At 43.4% G+C, this 23,085-nt stretch overlaps 1 protein-coding gene across 10 annotated transcripts in view; it reads right to left on the bottom strand.

The window, feature by feature from the left end:
- Window positions 1-247: 247 nt before the first annotated feature.
- Abd-B (Abdominal B) overlaps window positions 248-23,085 on the bottom strand; it is a 45,025-nt gene continuing 22,187 nt past the window's right edge. For 3 of the 10 annotated variants that reach the window (NM_169736.2, NM_001275719.2, NM_001316544.1), the window contains exons 1-7: window positions 16,818-17,309; window positions 16,289-16,335; window positions 8,963-9,140; window positions 4,438-4,649; window positions 4,152-4,353; window positions 2,674-2,888; window positions 703-2,616 (exon numbers count right to left, since the gene is read on the bottom strand). In NM_169736.2, coding sequence (NP_732181.1) covers window positions 2,425-2,616; window positions 2,674-2,888; window positions 4,152-4,353; window positions 4,438-4,641 — 813 coding nt within the window. In that variant the 5' untranslated portion in view covers window positions 4,642-4,649; window positions 8,963-9,140; window positions 16,289-16,335; window positions 16,818-17,309 and the 3' untranslated portion in view covers window positions 703-2,424. Of the gene's footprint in view, window positions 2,617-2,673; window positions 2,889-4,151; window positions 4,354-4,437; window positions 4,650-5,406; window positions 7,279-8,962; window positions 9,141-16,288; window positions 16,336-16,817; window positions 17,310-23,085 lie in introns of those variants that run through there. The other 7 variants (NM_001316542.1, NM_169735.2, NM_142320.2 and 4 more) reach the window with 5 other exon arrangements.

Consider the following 23,085-nt stretch of genomic DNA (forward strand, 5'->3'; position numbering starts at 1 on the left):
AAATCTTTTCCAATTTTCGAAAGTTCACCAAGCCTGGTTTTCCAACGCGCATTGTCATTAATTTAAATGAATGCAATTAATACAATGGTTGGGGGAAATAACCGAAATTGCAATAGTGCCATGCCATTCTATCAATCATTTATAAAGATCACACTTTATGCCCCATAAAATTACCTACCAATTGACCATTGCAGAGAAGCGCAGTTATAGCTCTTTGGCATTAAGTAAAGTCCAGAAAAACACAGTTACATAATAATTTATTTATTCTTAAGACATATGCCGAAACAAGACTATTAATTCTAGTTTTAATTTATTTAAGCGCTGTATTACAATATCCGTGTAAAAATACTGTAACAAAAATCAGGAAACGCAATAAAAGGAAACAAAGATCGAAATGAAATAATTCAGAAAGTTCTGTTCTGTATCAGATTTTTATATTTTGTCTGAGGAAGTGGCGATTACGAGCTGATCCCCTACGAGTAAGTGCAGTACATACGTATTTTGCTTTACGTTTTGTACGAGTACGAGTATCTGGATGTCTATGAATAAATTCGATGGTGAGAGGTCGCTTGCGATGTGGTAGCATCCTCCTCTTTGGTGTACTTACCGAAATAATGAATGAAAAAATAGAACAGTTGTGGAGGATATCCAAAGGATATCGAAAATGGTGTTGTACGGAATGCGGAGTAATGCGAAGTAATTGGGATATTTTGAATTGTGTGTATATTTTTGCACTTCTGCAACTTGTTGTATTTTATTCACAATAATTAACTTTTTAAAAAAGAGAATTGCTAACGCTAGATTAAAATTCACTAAACAAACTATAATCGAACATAATCATAAACATAACCGACTTTAGACTACAACTTATCGAGGGCTCGAAATAATAATAATACAAGAACATGAATAAAGCAGTGGGTGAAATCATTTCTTCATCAAGTATGTATAGGCTAATTATACACATATAATGATAGGCATAGGTGTAGGTGTAGGTATAGGTATAGGTTAGCATAATATAATATAATGCTCGGGGCAAAACATTAACAAAATCGATAATTACACAACACAACTAAACTTAGACTTAATATCAGGATCAAGCGGCGTCGATACACATGAAAATATATGTATGCATATGTACGATTACTATATGTACTATGTGTATGTTATATAAGTAGCTGTTACGGTATGCTAATTACTCCTCCCCGACATCTCCCCTCCATCGTTTTCACACTCGCTTACTTCTGTTAAGTGTGTATCTTTTAAGTTTTTGTTGCTTTAGCTTTACGAGTAGTTTTGTTAAGTGTTTTCCTTGGTTTAAGAGTTAATTTAATTCGAAAGCGACTTCAACTATGGGGTAAACATGCACACACTCATTGAAATTTTTGCAACTTACAATTAACCATTTGCTAAAATCGAATCCGAGTTCATATTATACAAATATTGAATATCTCTGCGTGTACGCAATATACATATACATATATCTGATGTAATTTAGTTATCGAGTGCTCGCTTCGGCCGGAAATCAGCGCAATGTCTTAGTTTATATACAGGAACTTAGAAGGTATCAAAGGACACGACACGACGAACATTATACGACAAAATTTATCCTAGACTGCGGAGTGTGTCTTCTTGTTTGCGGAGCTGTGAGGGGTCCGAAAATTGTTAAACAATTTCAATTTGTGTTTCAAGAACATTTATCTGGGTCTAAAATGTGTTCTGCTGCTCAGCCTAACTCAGCCGCCTTGTGGCCGCTCTTAATTGGATAGGTATGGTAAAATCTACTACTCGAACGCGTGTATTCATAATTTATGCGGGGTTATATTCACTGACGTTTAAGTATATTCATATTCATAATTTATAGTTCGGAAAATTCATAGTGCTCGCCTAGGCTAATGAGAGCGTTGAGAGAAATACGTACATACATATATTTTCGTACAGTTGCGAATTTCAAGTGCATCTGCTACTGCTGCTGCTTACTCTTCATCTTACTCGTATCTATATTCAACTACCGAACTAAGCTGCATTATCGTGTTGGGGCTTGGATCTCTGGGATCCGTAGAACTGACTTAATAATAAACTGCATTTGCATCAACGTCGGTTGGTCACACATCAGCGACGCCTGCGCACTTCTGGGCAGTTGCTCATCCACATCCTTGCTCCTCATTGTGGTCACATATTCCTATCCCGCATGCTAGAGATCTCTGGTTTTTGTACATTTAACCGACTGAACTCGGCCTGGCTGGAATCGCCCTTCCAATCGCTGGACTAGCATGGAAAGTCCATGGCCAGCTCGTTCTTGATTAGATGATGGTGATTCGGATCGGACATGGGGTTGGGATTCGAGCTGGGGTTACCCGAACTCGGATTGGCTAACTGCTAGTAGGTGGCAAAGCCCATGGCGCCAGCGCTGCTGTTGTCCAAGGGTCACTGGTGCATCTTGGCGGCATGGTGACCCATGTTCAGGCTAAGGTTCAGGTGGTGGCCGCTGTGGTGCTGCTGGGTCGCCTGCGCGTGGTTGTGGTTGCTGCTCGAATTGTTGTTGTTGTTCTGCTGATTGGCCTGGCGCTGTGAGTTCTTCTTGTTCTTCATGCGCCGATTCTGGAACCATATCTTGACCTGAAAGGAACGCCTGTTTAATGAATTCAGTTCAAGTCAGTAGGTTTATGGACTCACCTGTCGCTCGGTCAGCTGCAAATTTCTGGCCAATTCCCAGCGCTTTTGCTTGGAAACATACGCATTGAAAAGAAACTCCTTCTCCAGCTCCAGGGTCTGGAACTTCGAGTACGGCTTGCGCTTTTTCCGGACGGACACCTGACCGGTCCACTCGTGCAGTCCGGGATTGGGCGTGCAAGGACCCACTGCTCCCACGGATAATCCACCAGAGGCTCCTGAAAACATCATCAAGTAATGGGGTTAAACTACATGGTTAACTTCATTAAACCGCAAGTGCGGGTGGTCCGATGGTTTTGTTGCTCGGTGTTCGGTGCAATATCAGATCGTTAAGTTTATAGAGCAATTACGGAAATTGTTTAGCAATAAGCGTAATACGAAATTATTCAATTCCTCATTTATGGCCTCTTAATTGGTGCGGTACGGGGAGCGGAGCTCCGAATTGGCATGAGGCCCATATTCACACTCGAGTGGATAACACTAAATGAATACATTCGTTCCCGCTCATTGGCCGACCAAATGAAGCAATTAAATTAATGTTGAAATAAAGTGACAAGTTGGATTTATTTTAATTTAAACGCTAGTTCAGCACGAGTGAAGAGCTTTTCGAATCTAATCTGATTTCTTCGATTAGTCTTGGTAGCATTGAACAGTTAGGACAGTTAGGTCAGATTGGAAATTAATTATCGAGCCTAAGAGACCTGAATTCCAATTGTAAAATTGGCTGGCGAGGTCACTTAACTGACATATTCCGCCATAATAACGAGTCTTTACTATGGATACCATGGATACTACTGGGAAAATATGACTAGTCGACAGATACAATTCTGGCAGTTGAAAAACACCTGGTGATAAGACACGAACATAAACAGGCAACCCCATAGAATGCAAACCCCAATGACTTTCGCACCCACATAAAGGCGTAACGCTAGCCAAATAGCGAGTATCGATTTATGGGCCGTTTTGCACTACGCTAATTGAACGACAAACTTGACGGTTTCGCAATTTGCTATTTCAACCGATACGACGACGAAAAGTCTAGTGCACATAGGAAAATCAAATAATCTTGAACTTTATATTGTAGGATGCTTAATATTTTAGGGCTGTTTAAATAATTGGCTTGGCTTTTAGGAAAAAAAATAATAGCACCATATAAAAAACACTTCCAAATAATTATCGATTCATTGGAAAATTTGACGGTCTATAAATATATATTTTACAATTAAAAACATTTAGGTGGAATTTGAACGCCTCTTTTTAAACAGAATTTTGAATTCGTATAATTTTTCACTTTAATTTAATTTCATATGAATAACCAAATATTTTATTAAAAATTTTAAGAATTGTAAACAGTAAATTTTTAATTTTTAATCTTTAAAATTTCTCCTCCCAAACTAGAGTTGCAAGATGCTCAAAATTATTTCCAGTGTGCCTAACCTCGTTACCCTTAAGTGTGCCGACTCTGGCCGGTCTGGACTCACCTGAGCTGGAGTAGTTCTCGCTGGGATAGCCGCGCAGGCCGCCTGGCGAGGAGTAGGTGGGCGGCTCATAGCTGGACGTCGATGTGCCCTCGACGGACTGTCGGGCGGCGGCGCTCACGTGGCGCTCCGCTTCGTTCATGTAGGCCGCCGCCGCTGCGGCAGAGGTGGTCTGATCGGGGCGGTAGTTGGGGCCCCAGTACTGCTGCGGGGGAGAAATGAGGTCGGGTTGGAACGAAGTTGCTTACAACTGATGTGGAGGCGTGGGTGGCGCTGTGGCCATACTTACACCAACCGGAAACTGCGTTTCTGGGTAAGGATAGGCGAACATGTGCTTGCGGTCGTAGTACCCGGAGCCGTAATGCTGATTGAATCCCTCGTCGTTGTAGGCCCAGTGTGCCGTGTGCCGCTTGACCGCCGCCGAGGTGTCCGTCTCGAATCCCGGACCGGCCCGGATGGCGGGTATATGCAGTGGCGCTAATTGTATGGACATATTGATGTCTGAAAGTAAACGATAAGCGCAGATTTGCTGCTGTTAATATTGGCACTAGGGCTGGTAAGTCTAATTTTAACGACTGTCTATGATCAAATCGACCTCCTTGATCATTTGGCATTTTATCACTTGGCGTGGCATTTGTGCCTATAACCCTTAGATTGTTTGTCGATGTCATGGATGTGGGTGCATTCACACCTCGTCTATATATAAATCTGTATATTTAACACGTGTCAACACTTAAGGTAATAAAATGGTTACCATAACGATTACGTTTCAAATCATCGTTTAATTTTTTTTTTTGTGTAAACTCTTTAAAAAAAAACCAATGCAGTTTTGAAGAACTTCAGTACACTCACAAACAATATTTTTAAAAATTTTTAATTTCCTTACAAAATTAAAGTTGTTACCACCCTGCAATTATATAGTCTATAATGATAAAACAGACGCAAATATTTTGAGTAAATAAATTAAATGCGTGACGATTCCTGGGAGAGTTAAAGAAAAGCCTTATCAGCCTTGAAAAACGTGCTGCAATCAGCACAACTGAAACGTTATTGCAACTGGGGGGAAAAAAAAACAAGTGGAACGACCCCGTTCCCAATTTAACGTCCCCAATTTATTTCGAGAGTTTTCCAGTTCAGATGTAGAAAATTTCAAAAAATATATTTCCCAACGATCTTTGAAAGCCCATAACCAATGGAGTTCCAATAAGAAATCCGCTGGTTTTCAACCCCAAGGAAAGTTATATTTCTGGGACCTCACCTTCCTTCTGAGAACTAACACTGGAGGGAGAAACACTCGCCGTGGTCGGCGCAACGATCTGCGTCTGGCCAGGAGCAACTGCAGCATTCTGCTGTTGCTGCTGCTGCTGGAGATTCGAGGAGGCGCCGCTGGCGACACTGTTCGGGGTTTGTTGCTGCGGCAGTTGCTGGTGGTGGGGCGATGTGAGATGTTGCTGTTGTTGGGCGGAGGGTCCAGTGGGTGTTTGGGCAGGACTGAGGGCGCCGGCCACCGGTGTTGTCGCCAGCTGTTGTTGCTGCTGTTGCTGCTGCTGTTGAAGTTGCTGCTGCTGCTGCGGAGCGGGGAGGTGTTGCTGCTGTACGGCGACAAGTGGCACAGGCGGAGGATCCTCGTACATAACCGCATGCGTGGGCGTGGAATGTGTGGTGGGAGTTGACTGCTGTTGCTGCTGCTGGAGCACCGAGGAGGGTGAGGAGGCGACGACTGCATGTTGCTGCTGCTGTTGCTGCTGCTGCAGGTGGGGATGCGCGCTGTGGTGATGGCTGGTGGTGTGGAGAGGCTGAGGCAGGTGGTGGTGCGCATGGTGATGCAGTTGCTGCAGATGCTGCTGCTGCTCCTGCAGATGCTGCTGCTCCTGCTGCTGCTGCTGCTGTTGCTGCTGCTGCAGATGGTGCTGCTGCATGACGGGCAGGGAGGGATGCGCCTGGGGATGCGGATGCGGGTGCGGGGCGGTGGGTACGTGGGTGTGGGTGTGTGTGTGATGCCCCCACCACGCCCCGGCAGCGGCGTGCGACCCGACTGCCGAGACATCGTGGGGGTCGTAGAGAGCGCACGCCAGCGGGATGGTTGGGGTTTGGGGGAGGGGTGGAATATTTACGGTTATCTTGGACGCGTTGCACTCGAACTGCGGCGGCGAGGATAAAGGCGGTGCAGTGGGGTCGATCGCCTCGACCCACCGACCTTTCTCTGTCTTTTTTTTCTCACTCCTCTGAGTGACGCCTTTCTAATTGTTTAAGTCTCTTTATATTTTTTTCGCGACTTAATAATTTTTATTTTTAATATTCAGAGCACCTTTACTCGAGTTTTGCCCCTTTTATTTGCGTACCGCACACGCACACAAACGTCCGTCAGCGGTCACACGCACACGCCGACTTACTCACACACGCACACTGCCTAAAGAGCGGGCGAAGAGAGTAACTTTGTTGTTGCACAGGGGATCGAATCAGCTTGAATTTCACAGGGTGCTTGCGGTCGTCAGCAACTCACGCAGTATTTTCAAATTGGCTTTTTTCAGTTTTCATTCGGTCAATCCAATTTTCCAAAACTTTTCCAATTTTTCCTTTGTCAGTTAATGTTTTCTTTTCACTTTTCTTTTTTTTTCGGTTGGCGTTTGTTTTTGATTTTCTTCTCTCTTTTATAATTATCATAAATAGTTTATTATTTGTGGGGCCTGCAGTCGTTGTTGTTGCTGCTGCTGGCGTTCGCTTTTTATGTTGCTGGTCATAAAATTTGATTTTACGACCAAAACAAACAATTAAAGGCAATGTTTGCAACAGTTAACAAAAATGTTATTATTTCTCCTCACAACGCCGGCGACACGATGTTTTGATTGTGTTTTTTGTTTTTTGATTTAATTTTTTATACGACTCCAAAAACGTTTCTTCTTTCAGTTAAATTTTTCGAAAATGTTCAACTTGTATTTTTCGAACCGTTCGAACGAAACACTCCCAGTCGAATGTGAATGTGAATGGACGGCGAGTACGAAATCGTTCAAGTCCCAGTCCTCGACGAAGTTGCAGGGCCGCTTGCCTCGGCTGTTGTTGTAGTTGCTGTTGTTGCTGCTGGACGCCCGCGCGCCTTCCAACCGAACAGAGCGAAGCACAAATCTACACTGACGGCAGCAACGCGCACGGCGACAACATATCCACATCGCTGGCACGGCACACCGACAACACAAGACCAAGACCAGAACCAGAACCAGCACACGAACACAAACTCTAAGCGCAGCGGCGCCAGCCCGCTCCAGTGTGTGTGTGTGTGTGTGTGTGTGTGTGTGTGTGTGTGCCTCCCCGTCCGTGTGACTTGGAAGAGAGCGCGGACATGCGCATGTTGCACAAGCACTCAGATTGATGGTGGTGGTGGTTGATGTTATGTTGATGGCAGTTGGTGCGGCTCTCTTGTGGCGCGTTATGCACACGTACACTGTATACAGCGTCTGTGTGGATCCCAGACTGTCAGCGAGTGTGCGTGTGTAAGTGGGGGGAGCCGAAGAGAGTTTTGGATGTTGCTGGGGGAAATAGCACTGTTTCAACTAGCGCCTTCAATGAGGTAAAGATGGTATCGCACTTCGACTGGGACTGGCTCTGGAATTCGCTGAGCTCAGCAGGTGCTCCAAGTCACAGGGGGTCATCGAGGGCGAAACACACACGCACAGTGTACGTGTGAAGGCATCCGCTCTTCAACGAACAAAAAACGCTCTCAGACTCACCGCCCGCTCTTACTGCCCGATTCTGGGGGCTGATTTGAATACTTAACACGCGCGCACCACAGCGCCATCTATGTCCGAGATTTCGATGGAATGGGGGCGGGGAGGCGTGGTAGATGGCACCACATTGTGTGTAGTTAGTTGGCTTGTTGTTGGCGCTTTTTATCGATTACCACAACAGCAGCAACATACAGAAAAACTCACTGCATAAAGACCATGGATCGCGACCAATTATACGAGTCGTCAAGCGCAGTGACTAATTAATGCTAATTAGTTAAACAAATACATGCGTGCGCCAGTTCAGTCAGCAAATTATGACAGCCCAATTGTTAGGAAACCCCGGGTCTCTTTTCACCCCTATCTCAACATCCTTTCTCCCTTTTGGCTCTTCTACAGATTCCCCTCCTTGTCTCACTTCCAAAGGCAGTTGCCAAATTTTACGCTGCAATGGACAATTATGGGAATTTTATGGCAATTGCCATTGGAAGAAAAGCAAAAGGCACGCAGTCGAGGCCAAGGAAATGTTAACAAATCGTAAAAAGGATGCGATGAGAACAACTCTCAACCCGTTTGACAACAAAATGTATGTACAATCGCATAAAAATCCATACTTAGCAATTACAATAATACATTTGAGCAGGGGCTTAAGAAAATGTCAGAAGTCATCGCGACTGGAGACGAATAATATTATTTCTTATGTGAAATCAGAACATTCATTTTTAATTTTTCACATCACGCATTTAGTTGAAGAGTCCAACTGCTTACATAACAAAGTTGATCAAGTAAACCCCAAAAAAACTTCAAGAATTCTACTTATAATAATACAAAACTTGTAATTAACTGCCGCAATCTATTTCCAAAAATAACTTCTTCGATTGAAATTATTATTCAACTTTTTTATTTATAAATAGAAATAAAGTATGATTGACATTTTTCCTATTGAACCACTCTGCTAACACGCAGAATTATTTTAAAGGGATAAACTCTCTGCACAATAGCATTTTATAATTATTAGTAGCATTTTAACGCCTTAATATTACATATTTAAATACATATCTGGCTTAAACCGGACTAATTATAATTTTAGCTTACCTGTGGGATGGGAACTGACGCTGGAGGGAGAAATGCTCGCCGCTGTCGGCGCAACGAGGTGGTTTTGGCCGGACGCCACCGCTGAGATTTGTTGCTGGGGTGGTGCTTGGTGGGTCTGCACCGCTGCTGAATGGGGATGGATCTACTCCACCGGTTTGCTCACTTCCAGTGACGCGTTCTGCAAAAAAAAAAAGATGCAGAAACTTGGTAAGTAAACCACAGCAAGGGCCATCAATAAGGACCGCCTGTAACCAGGCGCCACTCATCATCGCTGGCTATTTTCTCCGGCCTGTAAGGAAAAAAGTAAGAAGAGCCTAAAGATGCCGTCTTTATGGCCGGCGCAAACGTCTTGTTTGCATTTGACACCGCGCAGGTAATAATGCGAGGCTAAACTGGCAGCCAACCAGGGACGAGGGCAGTGGTAATAGGACGCAGGATGAAGGATGAAGGACGCCGCGATTTCCCGCAGGGACAGGGCCTCAAGCCGATGCGGAAGTGAGCGCCGGCTCCGGATGAGAAAAGGGAAAGGAAATGGGAATGGAAACGAGAGTCAAAGTCAGATTCGGAGTCGGAGTCAGTAAGACAAGAAGACACGCAGACAGCAGCGACAGACAGCCGTCAAACACGTCGTAAAATTTGTTTCTCGTTTCGCATTTGCATTGTGCAACACACACAGATACACACTCGGATCTCCCAAAGGCGGTGTCAGGGTCAAAGTCAACTCCTGCCCTTCGACTGTCTGTACTTTCATGCCCAAATGCACTCCACTCGACTGCACCCCACTCCATACCAATCCGGAGGAACTGCGGAGGAACTGGCTCCATGTGTCCCTCAAGAGTTTCGCTTTCGCTTTGATCGTACTCAGCTCTCTCGTAAAATCATTTGACTGCAGTTCCTGGACGAGGAAAAAGGGAAATGGGAAACACAAACGATTTGTTCGGACTGAAGGGGCTTCAGTGTCTATAGTTTTCATTCATATTTCCTTCTAATAGAGGCAAATACGTTGATCAGTGCCATGTTCATAAGCTATTGCAATTAGAAATAGACTTTGAGAGCATTAAGTATATTTAGCCCTGAGTTGCATTCGATTTTATTTACAAGATATGAACACAAATAGTTCTTAATAGAACAATATTTCCTTTCTTCATGACAATACAAAATGAAGATTGGTTATTAAAATATTAAAAAGCACAATGACGTCTTCCTGCTCCAATTCCCAACCCACATTATCGTGGGAAGATCGGTTCGGTGGGTGTCACACTTATAATGAATAATTTGTATTATTGTCACCAACAATAAAGCCTTTCATTGGCGTCGCCTCTCCTTTCCTTCTTTTTTGGAAGAAATAGAGCTATAGCTATAAAAAGAATTTCTTCCATTTTTAACGATTCACCAATTTGAATAAGTTAATTAACAAAATTAATATTCAAATGGGTTTATGGCCGAAATGGCGGCTTATGGCTTCATTATGTGTGTGACCGGTCCCAGAGTCGGGCTAAAATTTAAATTCGGACAACAATAAACCTACCACAAAATATATATAATCTTCTTGGACAAATTCACATGCAATATTTCCGAAGAAAGAATCGAGACAATATGGTTAGAGGGAAGTTCATTGGCCAGTTGCCATAAAAAAAATTTCGGTTGTTTGTGCGCTGTATTTTTTGGGTTCTCAAATTCTCGGGTTCTCCGGCCGGAGATGCTGCGCGTCCGAATTAAATGAAATGAAATAAAATTAAATTCATGTTATCCAATTAGACACAGGGGTCCCGCACCACGATCGTTAATGATCTTTCTCCCAGCTAATTATGATACGTCTCGGCCAGCTCTCGGCACCTTTAATGGCCCCGAATATCTTTATTCTCGGAACCCTTTTTTCGCTGGACCCGCACCGTTTTCCCTGTAAGCCAGCCAGCCAGTCAGCCAGCAACCGGAGACGAATCACAGATATACACGGCCCGATTCCGATTCTAAGTAAACTGAAAAACTAAGCTCGGATTGGATCGAGGCTCTGGCGGTGGCGATAAGGTGACTTAGCGGCATTTGTGACTTTTCCAAACAAGTTTTTCTCATTCCTGTTTGCGTTTGATCGTGGAAACGTGTTCTGGGGGATTCTTACGAAAACAGAAACAGCAAGAAGAACCAGCCAGAAATTGGGCAACAGAACAGCCGACAGAATCATCCCAGCGAGAAATACAACAGATACAAGAGATACAAGATACGAGATACACACACAGCGAACTCATCCCATTCCGGGCCATAATTAGAACAAAGAGCGGACGGAGCATGGAGGGGCTGAAAAATGAAATATCGTGCTGACAGCTTCCAAGCGAGACATTTTGTGGAAAGTCGTCAGGGGCAGCCATGTATCTGTATCTGTATCTGTATCTGTATCTTTTTCTGAATCTGTATCTGAATCCCTAAGATGTGTGTCGGCTGCTCTCATTCCCAACATGGCCACCGCCCCTTGCCCCTTTGGAATTTGTTTACCCATCGTTTCCATTTTTGTATTTTTTTTTGTTTTTGGCAATATCCCTTTGGGACGCATCCATTGTTGATGCAATTTATGATCGAGAATTGCTTTGTTTAATTATGTACACAAAATGTCATTGCTCTTTGTCTGGCGCAGAAGTAATTGACGGTACTGGCACATTGTACAGTTTAATGCCCAACTGTTTGTAGAACATCTAAGATGTGCCATAAATATGTCATCGGGCTGAGTATATAATAATAGAAATAGCTTTCAAGATTTTAACTTAGATCTTTGTTGTCTGGCGCGTGTTTTTGCTTAAAAGCTTCTTTAAAATTCTCACAAAAAGGTTGATCAACCTGGCCACCACCCTTGAGCACTTTTTTAAAAGGGTTAAAGAGGGCTAACCTTTTTCATTTGGGTATCAATTACAGGAGCACTAATTGAGACCCCCCAGTTAAATGACAAAATGTGGAAGCCACAATTAGCCATGATACCCCTAAATGGCCGTTTATCGTATCTGGCATTCATTTAAGTTTAAGCACCTGAGAAAGTGCCGTGTCTGTAGTTGAGCCATATTTTAGTACATTAAATCTAACTAGTTAACTGCCTTTTATTGCCAGCAAAGCGTTTTACGACAGACATATACGGAGCGAAAGAGAACGAGACAGCGACAGAGCGCGCGGGCCACAACTCTTTGGCAAGTGAAATTGTATGTAGATTGCATTATATATTGCAATAAAAATAAAAGTAAACACCCCTAAAATTAAAACAACACTTTCGGCCACTTTATGGTGGGTAACCATAGTCAGCGGTGGTTTTCAGTCTGAGTGGATCGTAGTGGAGCATGCAAGTGGCTCCGAGTGGTTTTATGTTCGGAATTAAGTCGACGGAAAGTTGAAATACCCGTGTCAGGCGTTTGACTTCTGTCTGCTCACTGTTTCAGTTTTTTTTTTTTTTTTTTTTGGCTTTTGCAGTCACATAAACGGCGCTGGATAGCTCCTTAAAATCGGGCATTACTTTCACCTTCTTTGGCAGACAAATCCACTCCTCTAGCGACAGGCGACGACCTTGGGGCAACTCATAAATTTAATTACAAAGGGCTGTGGGGCCTGCGACAGTGGTGGTCATAAAAATAGACACATTTGCAGTCGAATTGCTGCCTTGCCGCTTCCGTTCAATTCAAATTCTACTCAGTAGCCACTCAGTTGGCCAAAATCGACGGCCATAAAGTGGCCAGCTCCTCTGAACTTGAACCACATATGCGAGTGATGTCTTTTTTAATGGCACTTATTGCGCAAAGGTTCTCGTGCATCCTTGGATGCTTGGTGGATGAACTCCCCAAAAAAAAACCCAATTGATCCTTAACCCATTGATGCAGCTGGTCAATGGGACAGACGCATCTCTTGTTTGTTTGACAGGCTTTATGGCCAGTGGGCCAAAGTGTTAATTGCCCCGCTTCGCTCCAATAAGGTGTTAATACCATATTTATGGGCATTAAATTGGCCACCAGTTAAAATTCCAGCAAACACGACGAGACACGAGTTATGATGTCGTTAGGCTATTTGATGGCGTCTCAGCACATCCCCACATATTTGTACTCTGCCATCTGGGAGTGTGATAAAAGAGCCGGGAATTTTATGGCGAATTAATTGTCACAGAACGAGAAATAGCCCGAATCAAATCGGCCGGAGATTTGTGCGTGGCATTATTGCATGTATGCAAATCGATGCGAGAGGTTTTTCTACTTTCAACTTAACGAAATTGAAGCGCAGCAGCCTTATTTAAGCTTAGCCAAAAGCTCAGACATAAAACCCCGTCATTGCCCAAAAAAAAAAGGAAAAAATAAAGTGAAATCATCAATTCTGTTTTTCCAGCTCTCCTTTGCTGTAAGAAAATTCACAGCAACTGCCTCATTTACATAAGCATAATTTCCACATAGAATAGTTACATAGCTAAGCAGCACAAAGAGATATAGACACACGCACACATACAATATATATAAATGGAGAGATTCAGCAGGAGCCACCCCTTCGCTGCCCCTTCCGCCCAGCCTTCCGACATGCCTGGCAGCCAAAGTCAGCAAAATATTTATTCAAATAGCGTGCTCGTCTCCGGCTCCCTAAAGGTTAATTTCAGTTTCGCTACATCAACGGCCTCCACCCAGCGCACCACCCACACAACCACCCACTTCCGCTGGCTGCCAGAGTTTTTCGGCCCAAACAACCCCCACAAAACGACAGGCGGTCGCGATAAGTAAAGTCAAAAGCATTCAAGGATAAAGGAAAAAAGGACCAAAAGACAGAGGGAGAAAGTGGCAAAGAAGAGCGAGCGAGATGGCAATCGTGGGGCTGGGGTGGAAAAGTGGGCGCCAACGCTTGAGGGCGTCTCGGGAAAAACACGAAACGAACCACCCCCAAGGACCAAGGGTAGCCGAGTTTGAAAACACTTTTGCTGACGTTGTCGCTTGCTGAACACACACACACAAACTCCGCATACACCCACACAAACAAGGACGAATGTTGAGGGGGTGGCCATGGGTGGCTGGGCTGAAATATCGATCCCTCTTGGGTCGTTGCCTGCACTCAATGAGTTCTCAATTTATTTTGTGCCTTTGTACTCCCCATATATATATAGGTTTTGTATCCTGCAGATAGACCGCAAGCAAACAATCCTGAGGAGTGAAAAACGCAGATATTGGGGGCCGCATGGATACCTATTATCGCATTCCTACACAGCAAATGACAACTGCCATTACCTTTTATTCAGATACGCTGCCATCCATGCAGACGTTATTAATTGAATTATAAATTTAACTTTTTATTGTTGTCTCTGCTCAGCTGCAGGTTGCCTGCACCCAAAGAACTCTGAAAACGATCCAAAGACTACGTGATAAGCCTGAAAATGTTAAAAATGCCCGACGCTCCCGAAAAATGTTTCTTTTTCCCTCGTTTCCGTGGAATGCCTGCTGACTAACATGGCGAGGACCTCAAGCTAATTTTCATTTGGGTGCCGGGGGAAGAAGTAAAATAAATGATGCACAGTGGGATTAGCTCACAGAAATATGGCAAGCAATAAACAAACTTTAGTTCTCTGAAATTCGAGTAGGAAAACAACTTTTTCCAATCATAAAAAGATTTTAGTCACAAGGACTTCCCTTTTTGAATATCCACATATTGATATTAGTTTATATCAATTCATTTTTGTGATCATATCCACTGTCCGCGGAAGGGAAAAAATACCTAATTCCCCATCAGAGCGCAGCTCGATTAGCCAACGGAGGAGAAAAGAGATAACAAGTCGAACCGGTCCGTTGGTCCGCTGGTCGTCCAGTCCACCACTCCGCCAGTCCATCCCTCCGTCCATGCGTCCCATGTTCCCCTGTCCAACGGACAGACAATGAGAGGAGGAAAAGACATGCGAGTAGAAAGCCACATTCAGAAATTTAATAATGGCTGCACAAAAGACAGCACGAAACGCGTTGACGTGCACATATTTTATGGGTTTTATACAGGCACTGGCAGCGTACAGTACGGGTATCTCGTATCCGAGTATCTGACGGATGCACATGTTTCGCCCAGTCGGCGAGGGAGAAAGGTGAAACGCCGGCAATTGAAGCTGCCGAATGAAGTCATCGAAAAATGGCCACCGGCGGCCTTTGCACTCACCGAAACCCAAAAACTGTTAGTCGGGGAAAGCAGAAAGCAGGCGGGCAGCTCACCTGCCCACCTGCTTCCTGAGCGACCTGCTGCTCTGCTGCTCGGCCGTCCGACCTTCGATATCCAAGCCCCGATCGTTAATATGGCGGCTATATAGGCAGGAGTCCGACTTGAAGTCCGATTTCTGCCACCGATAAACCCTGGCAGCGTGTTTTCCTTACTTCTCGTTTTATTACTTCATAAGTGGAACTTGGCTGCTATTTTCTTGTTGTCGTGCACGATTTCCCCTTTGTTCTGGGGAAAGTCGTTAAAAATGGTACTTCTTTTGGATAAGCCACATACGCCCGGTTTTTTTTTTCATTTTTTGGGATAGGGTTTTGCGTTGGGAAAGTCTGCCAAACAATGGGAATGAAGTTGTAAATGTCAGGACTTGCATTGCTTAATCGAGGATGCACCTGACTCTATATCGGAGTGCAGATGGCGTCAGTCTGGAGCTGCAGCCTCTTCAGGTGCACCCGAAAACAGAGGTAGTTAGACGATCGTGGGTAATTAGTCCACTTGTTCGATTTCTCACGGTCATAAAATGAAGTCACTTCAATTTTCGAATGAATTCATTATCCCCGAATGGGGACGACACCCAAGTGGTCAAATCCACTCATAAGCGACTTTTTCCACGCTTTTGTGATTTTTGGCAATTGATTTAATGTGTCATTCATAGATTTTTATTGCGTCGTTTTATTGCCGTCTTTAACTTCCGATTTACCACAATTGGCCCGCTCGGACACTGTCCTGGCCGCCCAGCGCCCAACACCCACCGCCCCCGGACACGCCCACTGCGCTCCAGGGTCCTGTGTGTGGGATCTTAACAGGGAAATCATGTACTCGCCGTACTTTACTTTATTTATTGCCATTTTTAATACCGCCCGCCTCGCCAGCCTGGACACTTTAACGCCCTCCGCTTGTCGCGAATGCGGATGGTCGTGCAGGGAGGGGTGGTGCAGGGGCAGGATCAGGGGGCAGACCACTTTATGTTACAATAATGCTCCCCTGACGCTGGGCACAATCGAATTGTCTCGGACATAAAAATCAAAAGGTATTTCGGTTGGACTCTGGAATCGGGCCTTTTGCATGGCATCGATTCGGGCGGAAAACGCCCTTAATTATGGGGATATTTTACTTTATTTAATTTCCACTTACCAGCTTTTTATTGATACAGTTATTTGGGTAGTGCTTTTGGTCAAAATCTGCAACAGAAATAGAGAAAAATTACTTTATGCTACATGGGAAAATAAATTTATAAAGGGTATCGAACATATATTAAGAAAATAATTTCATTGCGCAAAGTTTTTTCTATGTCCAATTATAACATTATTAGAAAGAAGTAAAGAATTTCAATACGGTTTACGTTTTAGAAAAAGGGTTTGTATCATTTCTGATGAAAAATAAACTTATATAATATACGTTTCAATTCCGTTGGAAATGGAAACTATCCATCATCTATAATATAACTAAAACTATTTTATTGGTCCATAAATTGTCGGGGAAATCGCAAAAATAATTAGGATCTATTAAGTTATTAACCATGCAAGTTTTCCTTTGTCAAGATACCGTGCCTAATATAGTGAAATTATATTGCGCAACGTCGTCAAATACTTTATTATATAATAAATATTAAAATAACGATTATGTCAGCCAGCACTCATTCGAATTGAGATGCAGAACTCACCGCCTTTAATAATTCTATGAACTGTGTGATAAGACCAAAGGAATATTTCACCCAATCACTTAATAATTTGAAACGAAATCGTCGAACTCATAAAAATCCGTTGGGTAGCCGTCATTAAATATCGGCCCGGAATTATTTTTCAAATGCAGTTATAAATATTTTTGTGTGCTCGGACTCACAAAGTAATGAACTTTTCAATACGGGAGAATTTAAAATTCCATTATTTACGGCCACTGGTCAATATGTTTAATTAATCGGCATTATTTTCGAATGCCCCCCGCACACACTCGCGCACTCGCCCCTCGAATTGGGGATCGGTTTTTAAAAACTGGATCGGGAACGGAATCGAAAGCAGGAGTGGCGATTATTCCAGGCGTAGGACGTCGATGGAAAACTCAAAGGCGGGCGGAATACAGACAATTATTCGACGGAGGCGCGAACGCGACATGCGCATGCGATAACGACTCCGAAATTGTTAGAGAGCAACTAACACTAAAAAATTAAATTCAATATTTTGTTGTTTAGACAAAGCCGCAGCGAATGCGAACGCGAACGCGAAGAGAGCCGATCTCGCAGTTCCGATCTCCAAACCGCCGAACCCGAGCGCCACACATGGGAGGAGGGGCTGTCCCAAGGGGGGGGGTCTGTTTCACACAAAACATTTTTTTTTTACTTAGTATTATTTTGGGTTTTATGGCCCCACTGGCAGACAGAAAGAGACACAAAGACGCGAACAAGTGAACATTCAAATGGGAGCCGCGATCGCGGAGGGGGGTTTTTCGTTTATTTTTTTTTTCTCATTTTTTCTGTGGAAGGGAGGGGGGACGGGGGACTCAACGATCGTACCGCCAAAGTTCAAGAAGTATATTTTTCTGTTTTTGCCTTTTTTTACATTCGCGCCGCTTCCCTTAATTTTAATTATAACATGCTGTCTGCGAGTGTGTGCATCCGTGTGACCGCGGCCATTTCCAAAGCCACTCACTCACACACACACACACACGCAAGAGACACTCGTCGCAGTATGACAAGCCCGCAATTGCTCGCACATAGCACAGACCACATACCACAGAGCTTATGGCCTGAAGCGTACACTATATAGAGCCAAGTATTCGTATTCGTGCAGTGCCCATTAAGGCCGCTCGAAGGCAAACTTTGCACATCTCGGCGGACTTTTCGGTTGGCTGCCACAGCGGCGGTGGCAAGCGTTGCGTGAAAAGTCGCAAGGAAGAGGCACACCGAAATAAACCCCAGGAAACAGAACGTCGAAATAAATCACGAGATATCAGTTCGTTGCTTACATATCCATAGACTTATTTAAGATTTCCTTACCCAAATATTTATATTTTAAATTTGGGCCAAAACATGTAGCATTAGTAACCGACAGCATTAAACAAATATATAATTAATTCTCCAAACATATCGATATTCACTTGTCCTGACTTTCAAAGTTCATCTATGTATTCTTCCATATACTCTCTCTTGATTTGACTTTATAAGTGATTTCGCGTGCTCTTAAACTAAATGAATTTGATTTATTCAGTAATATTTCAATTAATCCCCCTTTCACTACTCTTCATAGCAACTGACTACCACTCATGAGATCTCTTTAGTTTCCTATTTCGAAACTTTTTCTCAGTGAATCGGAGCGGGAGGAGAAGGGAACACTACGCTGCTGCTTGATGGCCCATTCAGTTGGCCAAAACTCATTTGCATAGGGGCCGGGCATTAATGGCCAACGTTCTGGCCGATTCATGAAACCCGAGGCTCGTTTGAATAGCAAATAGATGTGCCTACCAAATGGGAAGTTGCGATGGGAAGCTGTCTGCATTAACTTAATCCGAAGGCTAGTTAGTACGTTAGTACTGGCTGAAAGAAAGTCAACTACTAGCCAACTGCGCTGTGTGACTGTAATTTGCTGGGGGTATGAGTATGAGTAGGGGTAGGGGTATCGTAAAAAACGTAAAAACGTCTTCGGCATCCTGATTCGTGCTCCCAAAACCCGTTTGTCCGGCTCTTGGCCTGCCAATCAAATGCAAACCTGTTTCGCGTCAAGTGCGAAAACAAAAAGCCAGCTTTGAAATTGCAACTAAACTGAAAATCAAGTTGAGCTTTAATTAAAAACCTGGAAAATACAATTAAAAAATACCCGCCAGCCGCAGCGGCAGCAACCTGTGCAATTAACAGTGGCAATCTGCGGAAAAGACATAGTAAGAGGGGGATAGGGGATCGACAAAACAAAATTGTAGAAAAGTCTTGGCCAATAGTGATGTGTGTAATTGGCCAGCCAACTGGCAAGTGGCATAGTCTGAGCCAGAGGCTGCACATATCTACATATATTTGTATCAGTATCTGCTGGCCGTGAGCAGATGTACGGACACTGATCGCCGGACCGGTGGACCGCCTTCCCCCCCTACCTCTGCCCACCACTCGATCGACGGCCTTGGAGGCTGATTGCCATATTACCTGCCTTTGGCCCTGGCGCAAACCGACGAGAGAAGCGCGTAACGAGCGACGGCTCTTTGCTTTTTCGAGGAGAAGTAATAAGCGTGTTTCATAAATTGAAAGCTGCCGCTGCCGCTGCTGCTGCCTCTACCGCAAAGCAAAACGAAAAAAAAATTATTAAGGCAAGAGGGGGAAAAAATACAGAAAAAAAAACGCCATTTAGATTGCAATCTGGAAAGCGTTCGCCTCAAAAAATGGCCGTCGCACACACGAAACAAAAACTCGGCCATAAAACGCTTCAAAATTGCGGCTCTGAGCCAGAAAACAAAGCAGCAACAGCAAAAAAGAAGACTACAGAAGCAGCACACAAAAAATGCGAGTAATTATTTTTATTAAAGCAAAAAAAAACGAGATGGCCAACGGCTGTGATTATGACCCCTGTACCCCTTCAACTCGCCTTAGTCCACTTTCTGTGCTGGTTTAATTAAGTTGGTCACACTCGGTGGGGAAAAACAAGTTAGAAGAGGGAGGGGAATAAAAAGTACTTACTGAACCACTCTCATGTAGAATCTCCTGACTTAGCATTCTACGCAGAAAATGGAAGTTGGATGAGTGATTTCAGATTTAAATTTTCAAACATACTGTACTTAACCTTCCTAAGAACTCACATATCAGGTGTGTGCTTTTATATTAAATGTATGTTTTTCACTCTTCTTAAAATGAAACAATTACGAATAAATAGGAACAACCACCTTTGTGTCCATTAATGTATAGAACAATATATGGCATTTAGCCAGCCCATTTCGTTGAATTATTGAATAACACTATTCATTCACATGTTTCATTATCATGTTCGATAAGACACCCCAGTGCTATGCTGCTCTTTAGACCCTAGATTAATGAAAAGTCATGGCACCACAATTTCAAATCACAGAAATACCCAAAAACACATATCAATTGGGAAAATACGATGATGGCTCAATCTCCGCTGGGCAAAGCAACCAAGTAATTAACCATTCAGTGCGAAGAGGGGGAAAAGTGCGAAACTATGCGGAATATGCAACTGAAACAACAGCCAATGGCAGCAGTGTCGAAAGGAAGTCGAAAGCGAACCGAGTTGGGAGGAGCAGTAGAAATAGCAGTTTTTCATCCACCATAAATAATGTTAAGCGCCACGGCTGAGAGAAAAACATGCACGGTCCATTAACTTTTTGCGGAGTGGTTCGCAGAGTGGTGTGAAGGAGATTCTGGCTTCCACGTCATATCACACAGAAAACAAAAGAAATCCCCTGATAAGGGAATGAAAAATATATATTTAAAATTTATACTAGAAAAGTCCCATATATATTATGGAAAATCTTAAATGTGATTTTGCAAAACAAAGATTCGACTATGTTTTCAAGACAAATTTCCTATTCCTTTTCTCTAAGTGCAACTAGTCGACCTCGACACCAAAAGCCACCGCTTTACCGACGATGGGCTGACATTTTGAAAGCTACGCGAGATTTGTGGCCCGGGGAAATGTGCCGCAGTGGAAAAGGCCAGAGGGAAAACAAGTTCGAAATTCAGTTTTTACTTTTTGGTAACATTTTCATGGACTCCGCACTCGACTGGGATTGCTATTGTGAGTGTGCGTGAGTGCCGGAGCCAAAGGTTGAGTTAAGGTTAAGTGGGTTCAGATTGGAGCTGAAAATAGACCTTTTGGCCAACGTTTCTGCTCTGATGCCTGACCACAGGCTAGCAATTCCTTTTATTATTCATATTATTTTAATTACGCTCGCCCGCTGCGCTGCTTCCTCTCAATCTTAAGTGCCAATAAAATTAATTGTGGAGCGGTTAAGACGCCTAGGATTGTGCATTTAGTTACAAAGCGCGGATCATTAAAGCTGCATCAAACAGTGTGACTCACACGGCGATCGTGTCAAGTTCGCAGTGCCTAAAGGTTAAGTGCAGAGATGAGTTTTGAACTATCCGGGATTGGAATGCAGCACGAAGAAGATAAAATTCAAATCTTTTTATCACAGCACTCTAAATAGTATGTGTTTTATTTTGTATTTCTTTTTCCGACGGGAATAATACATTTGGTGGCATATTTGTTTTTAATATATCAGAAAAGTCAATTACTTTTTGTAAAATATTAATATGAGCTCCTAACGGCGTTGATCTTGCCATGTAAGGTCCGTGTATTGATTGTTTTTTAAATCAAATGACTAAATGTATATTTTCGCAATAAAAATGTACAATGTTGGGGAATAATTGTAATGTGTTGACATTATGTAACCGTGTCTAATTATGTATTTCTATCCTAATATTTCAATTTAGCTGAAAGAGTTTCCCTTAAAATTTTTTCAGGCGAGAAAAGTGCAGCAGCTGCCTGAAAAAACAAAAGCAACGAAACACCGGGCAAAGCAGCGCAGCCGGCGTCGACGTCACGAGTGAGCGGCAAAGTCACCACACGACGGAACTCACCTCAGCCGGCCATAATGGCTATGGCTGAAATGAGTGCAAGTGAGTAGGCGATACGGCGATCGTCAAGTGAGAGCGAGAGGCAAGAGTAATGGCGGCGGCATGGCGCCGCAGAAGAGCACTGCCCACTTTGCGAGAGCGTGAGGGAGATAGTGCAGCACATGCACTGTGCAAAATGGATAAAAAAAAACACCAAAACCCTAATAAAAATAAACGCTTTTTAATTGCCACCGATGAATCAGCGGCGAAATGTCAAAGCAAAGAGTAAAATACCAAACAATGCCGAAAATGCACAATCAAATCAGAGCCCCACGCCTAGTGAAATTATTGCTAATATAAAAATATTTTGTTGGCTCGTAAAAAACACAAGCAGTAGCGCAACGGTGTGTGGAGGGGGAGGAAGCTCAGTCTATACCACCAAAACGCAAATACAATATTTTAAGGTCTAATTTTTTGACGAGTTTTTAAACGATTGTAAAACTCTTTCCTCCGCACACTCTGAAACACAACGGGCTTTCCTCGCTTTTACGATTGCGAGGGCCATTCATGTGTTTTGGGCGAGTGAATTATGGGCCAGTCGCAAAAGACAGTGCGGGATGGTAAATGTGTATAGAGTATGGTATCTTTTATGCTAGAAGCCAGTGTGACAAAGCCGGCTAAACTGCGAGGCGTTTATTACGTGAGTTATGACACCTTCGCCAGCCATTCTGGCACACAACCAGACAAACTATTAACAATGCCAAATTAATTGCAAAACAATAAAAGCCGCACTGAATACTGCATAGAAATGAGCGATTCTGATTACGATTTCGCATGGGATCCGCATCGTCAGGTAGCCCTCGTAAAAATGGCAATTACAAAAATCACAACAAATCATAAAAGTTTTTTTTAATTGCACGCTGAGCGGCGGCTTTTGGCATTTCCCATTTGCCGTGCTGCCAATCATCAATCAGAGTGCGGTCGGGCCATCAATCAATCAATCTGCACGATAGCCGCAAAGTTTATTTAATAATCAATTCGCAGTGAATAAATTCCAGTGCATATGTATATATGAGAATACGACTCTAAATAGGGCCTATTCGACGATTCATTCCATTGGCGGTCGGAGCTATCGAGGTGCTAACAAGGTTTTGTTTTATGAACCAACCCATAAATACACTTGTTCTACGCGCTCCCCCGCTCGCATACACGAACGTATTGTAAAACAATTATCACCTGTTGCAAATTATTCGGATTTTATGCCCGCCGCGTAATATCAGTGGCTGCTACGCTCCGACGTCCGCTCCACCGCCATCCGCTCATAAATACTGCAGAGACATCATAAAAATGTTTGAAGCACCGCCGACAACAACAACAACAA

This window comes from Drosophila melanogaster, chromosome 3R (genome assembly GCF_000001215.4).
Source record: "Drosophila melanogaster chromosome 3R".
NCBI classification, from domain to species: domain Eukaryota; kingdom Metazoa; phylum Arthropoda; class Insecta; order Diptera; family Drosophilidae; genus Drosophila; species Drosophila melanogaster.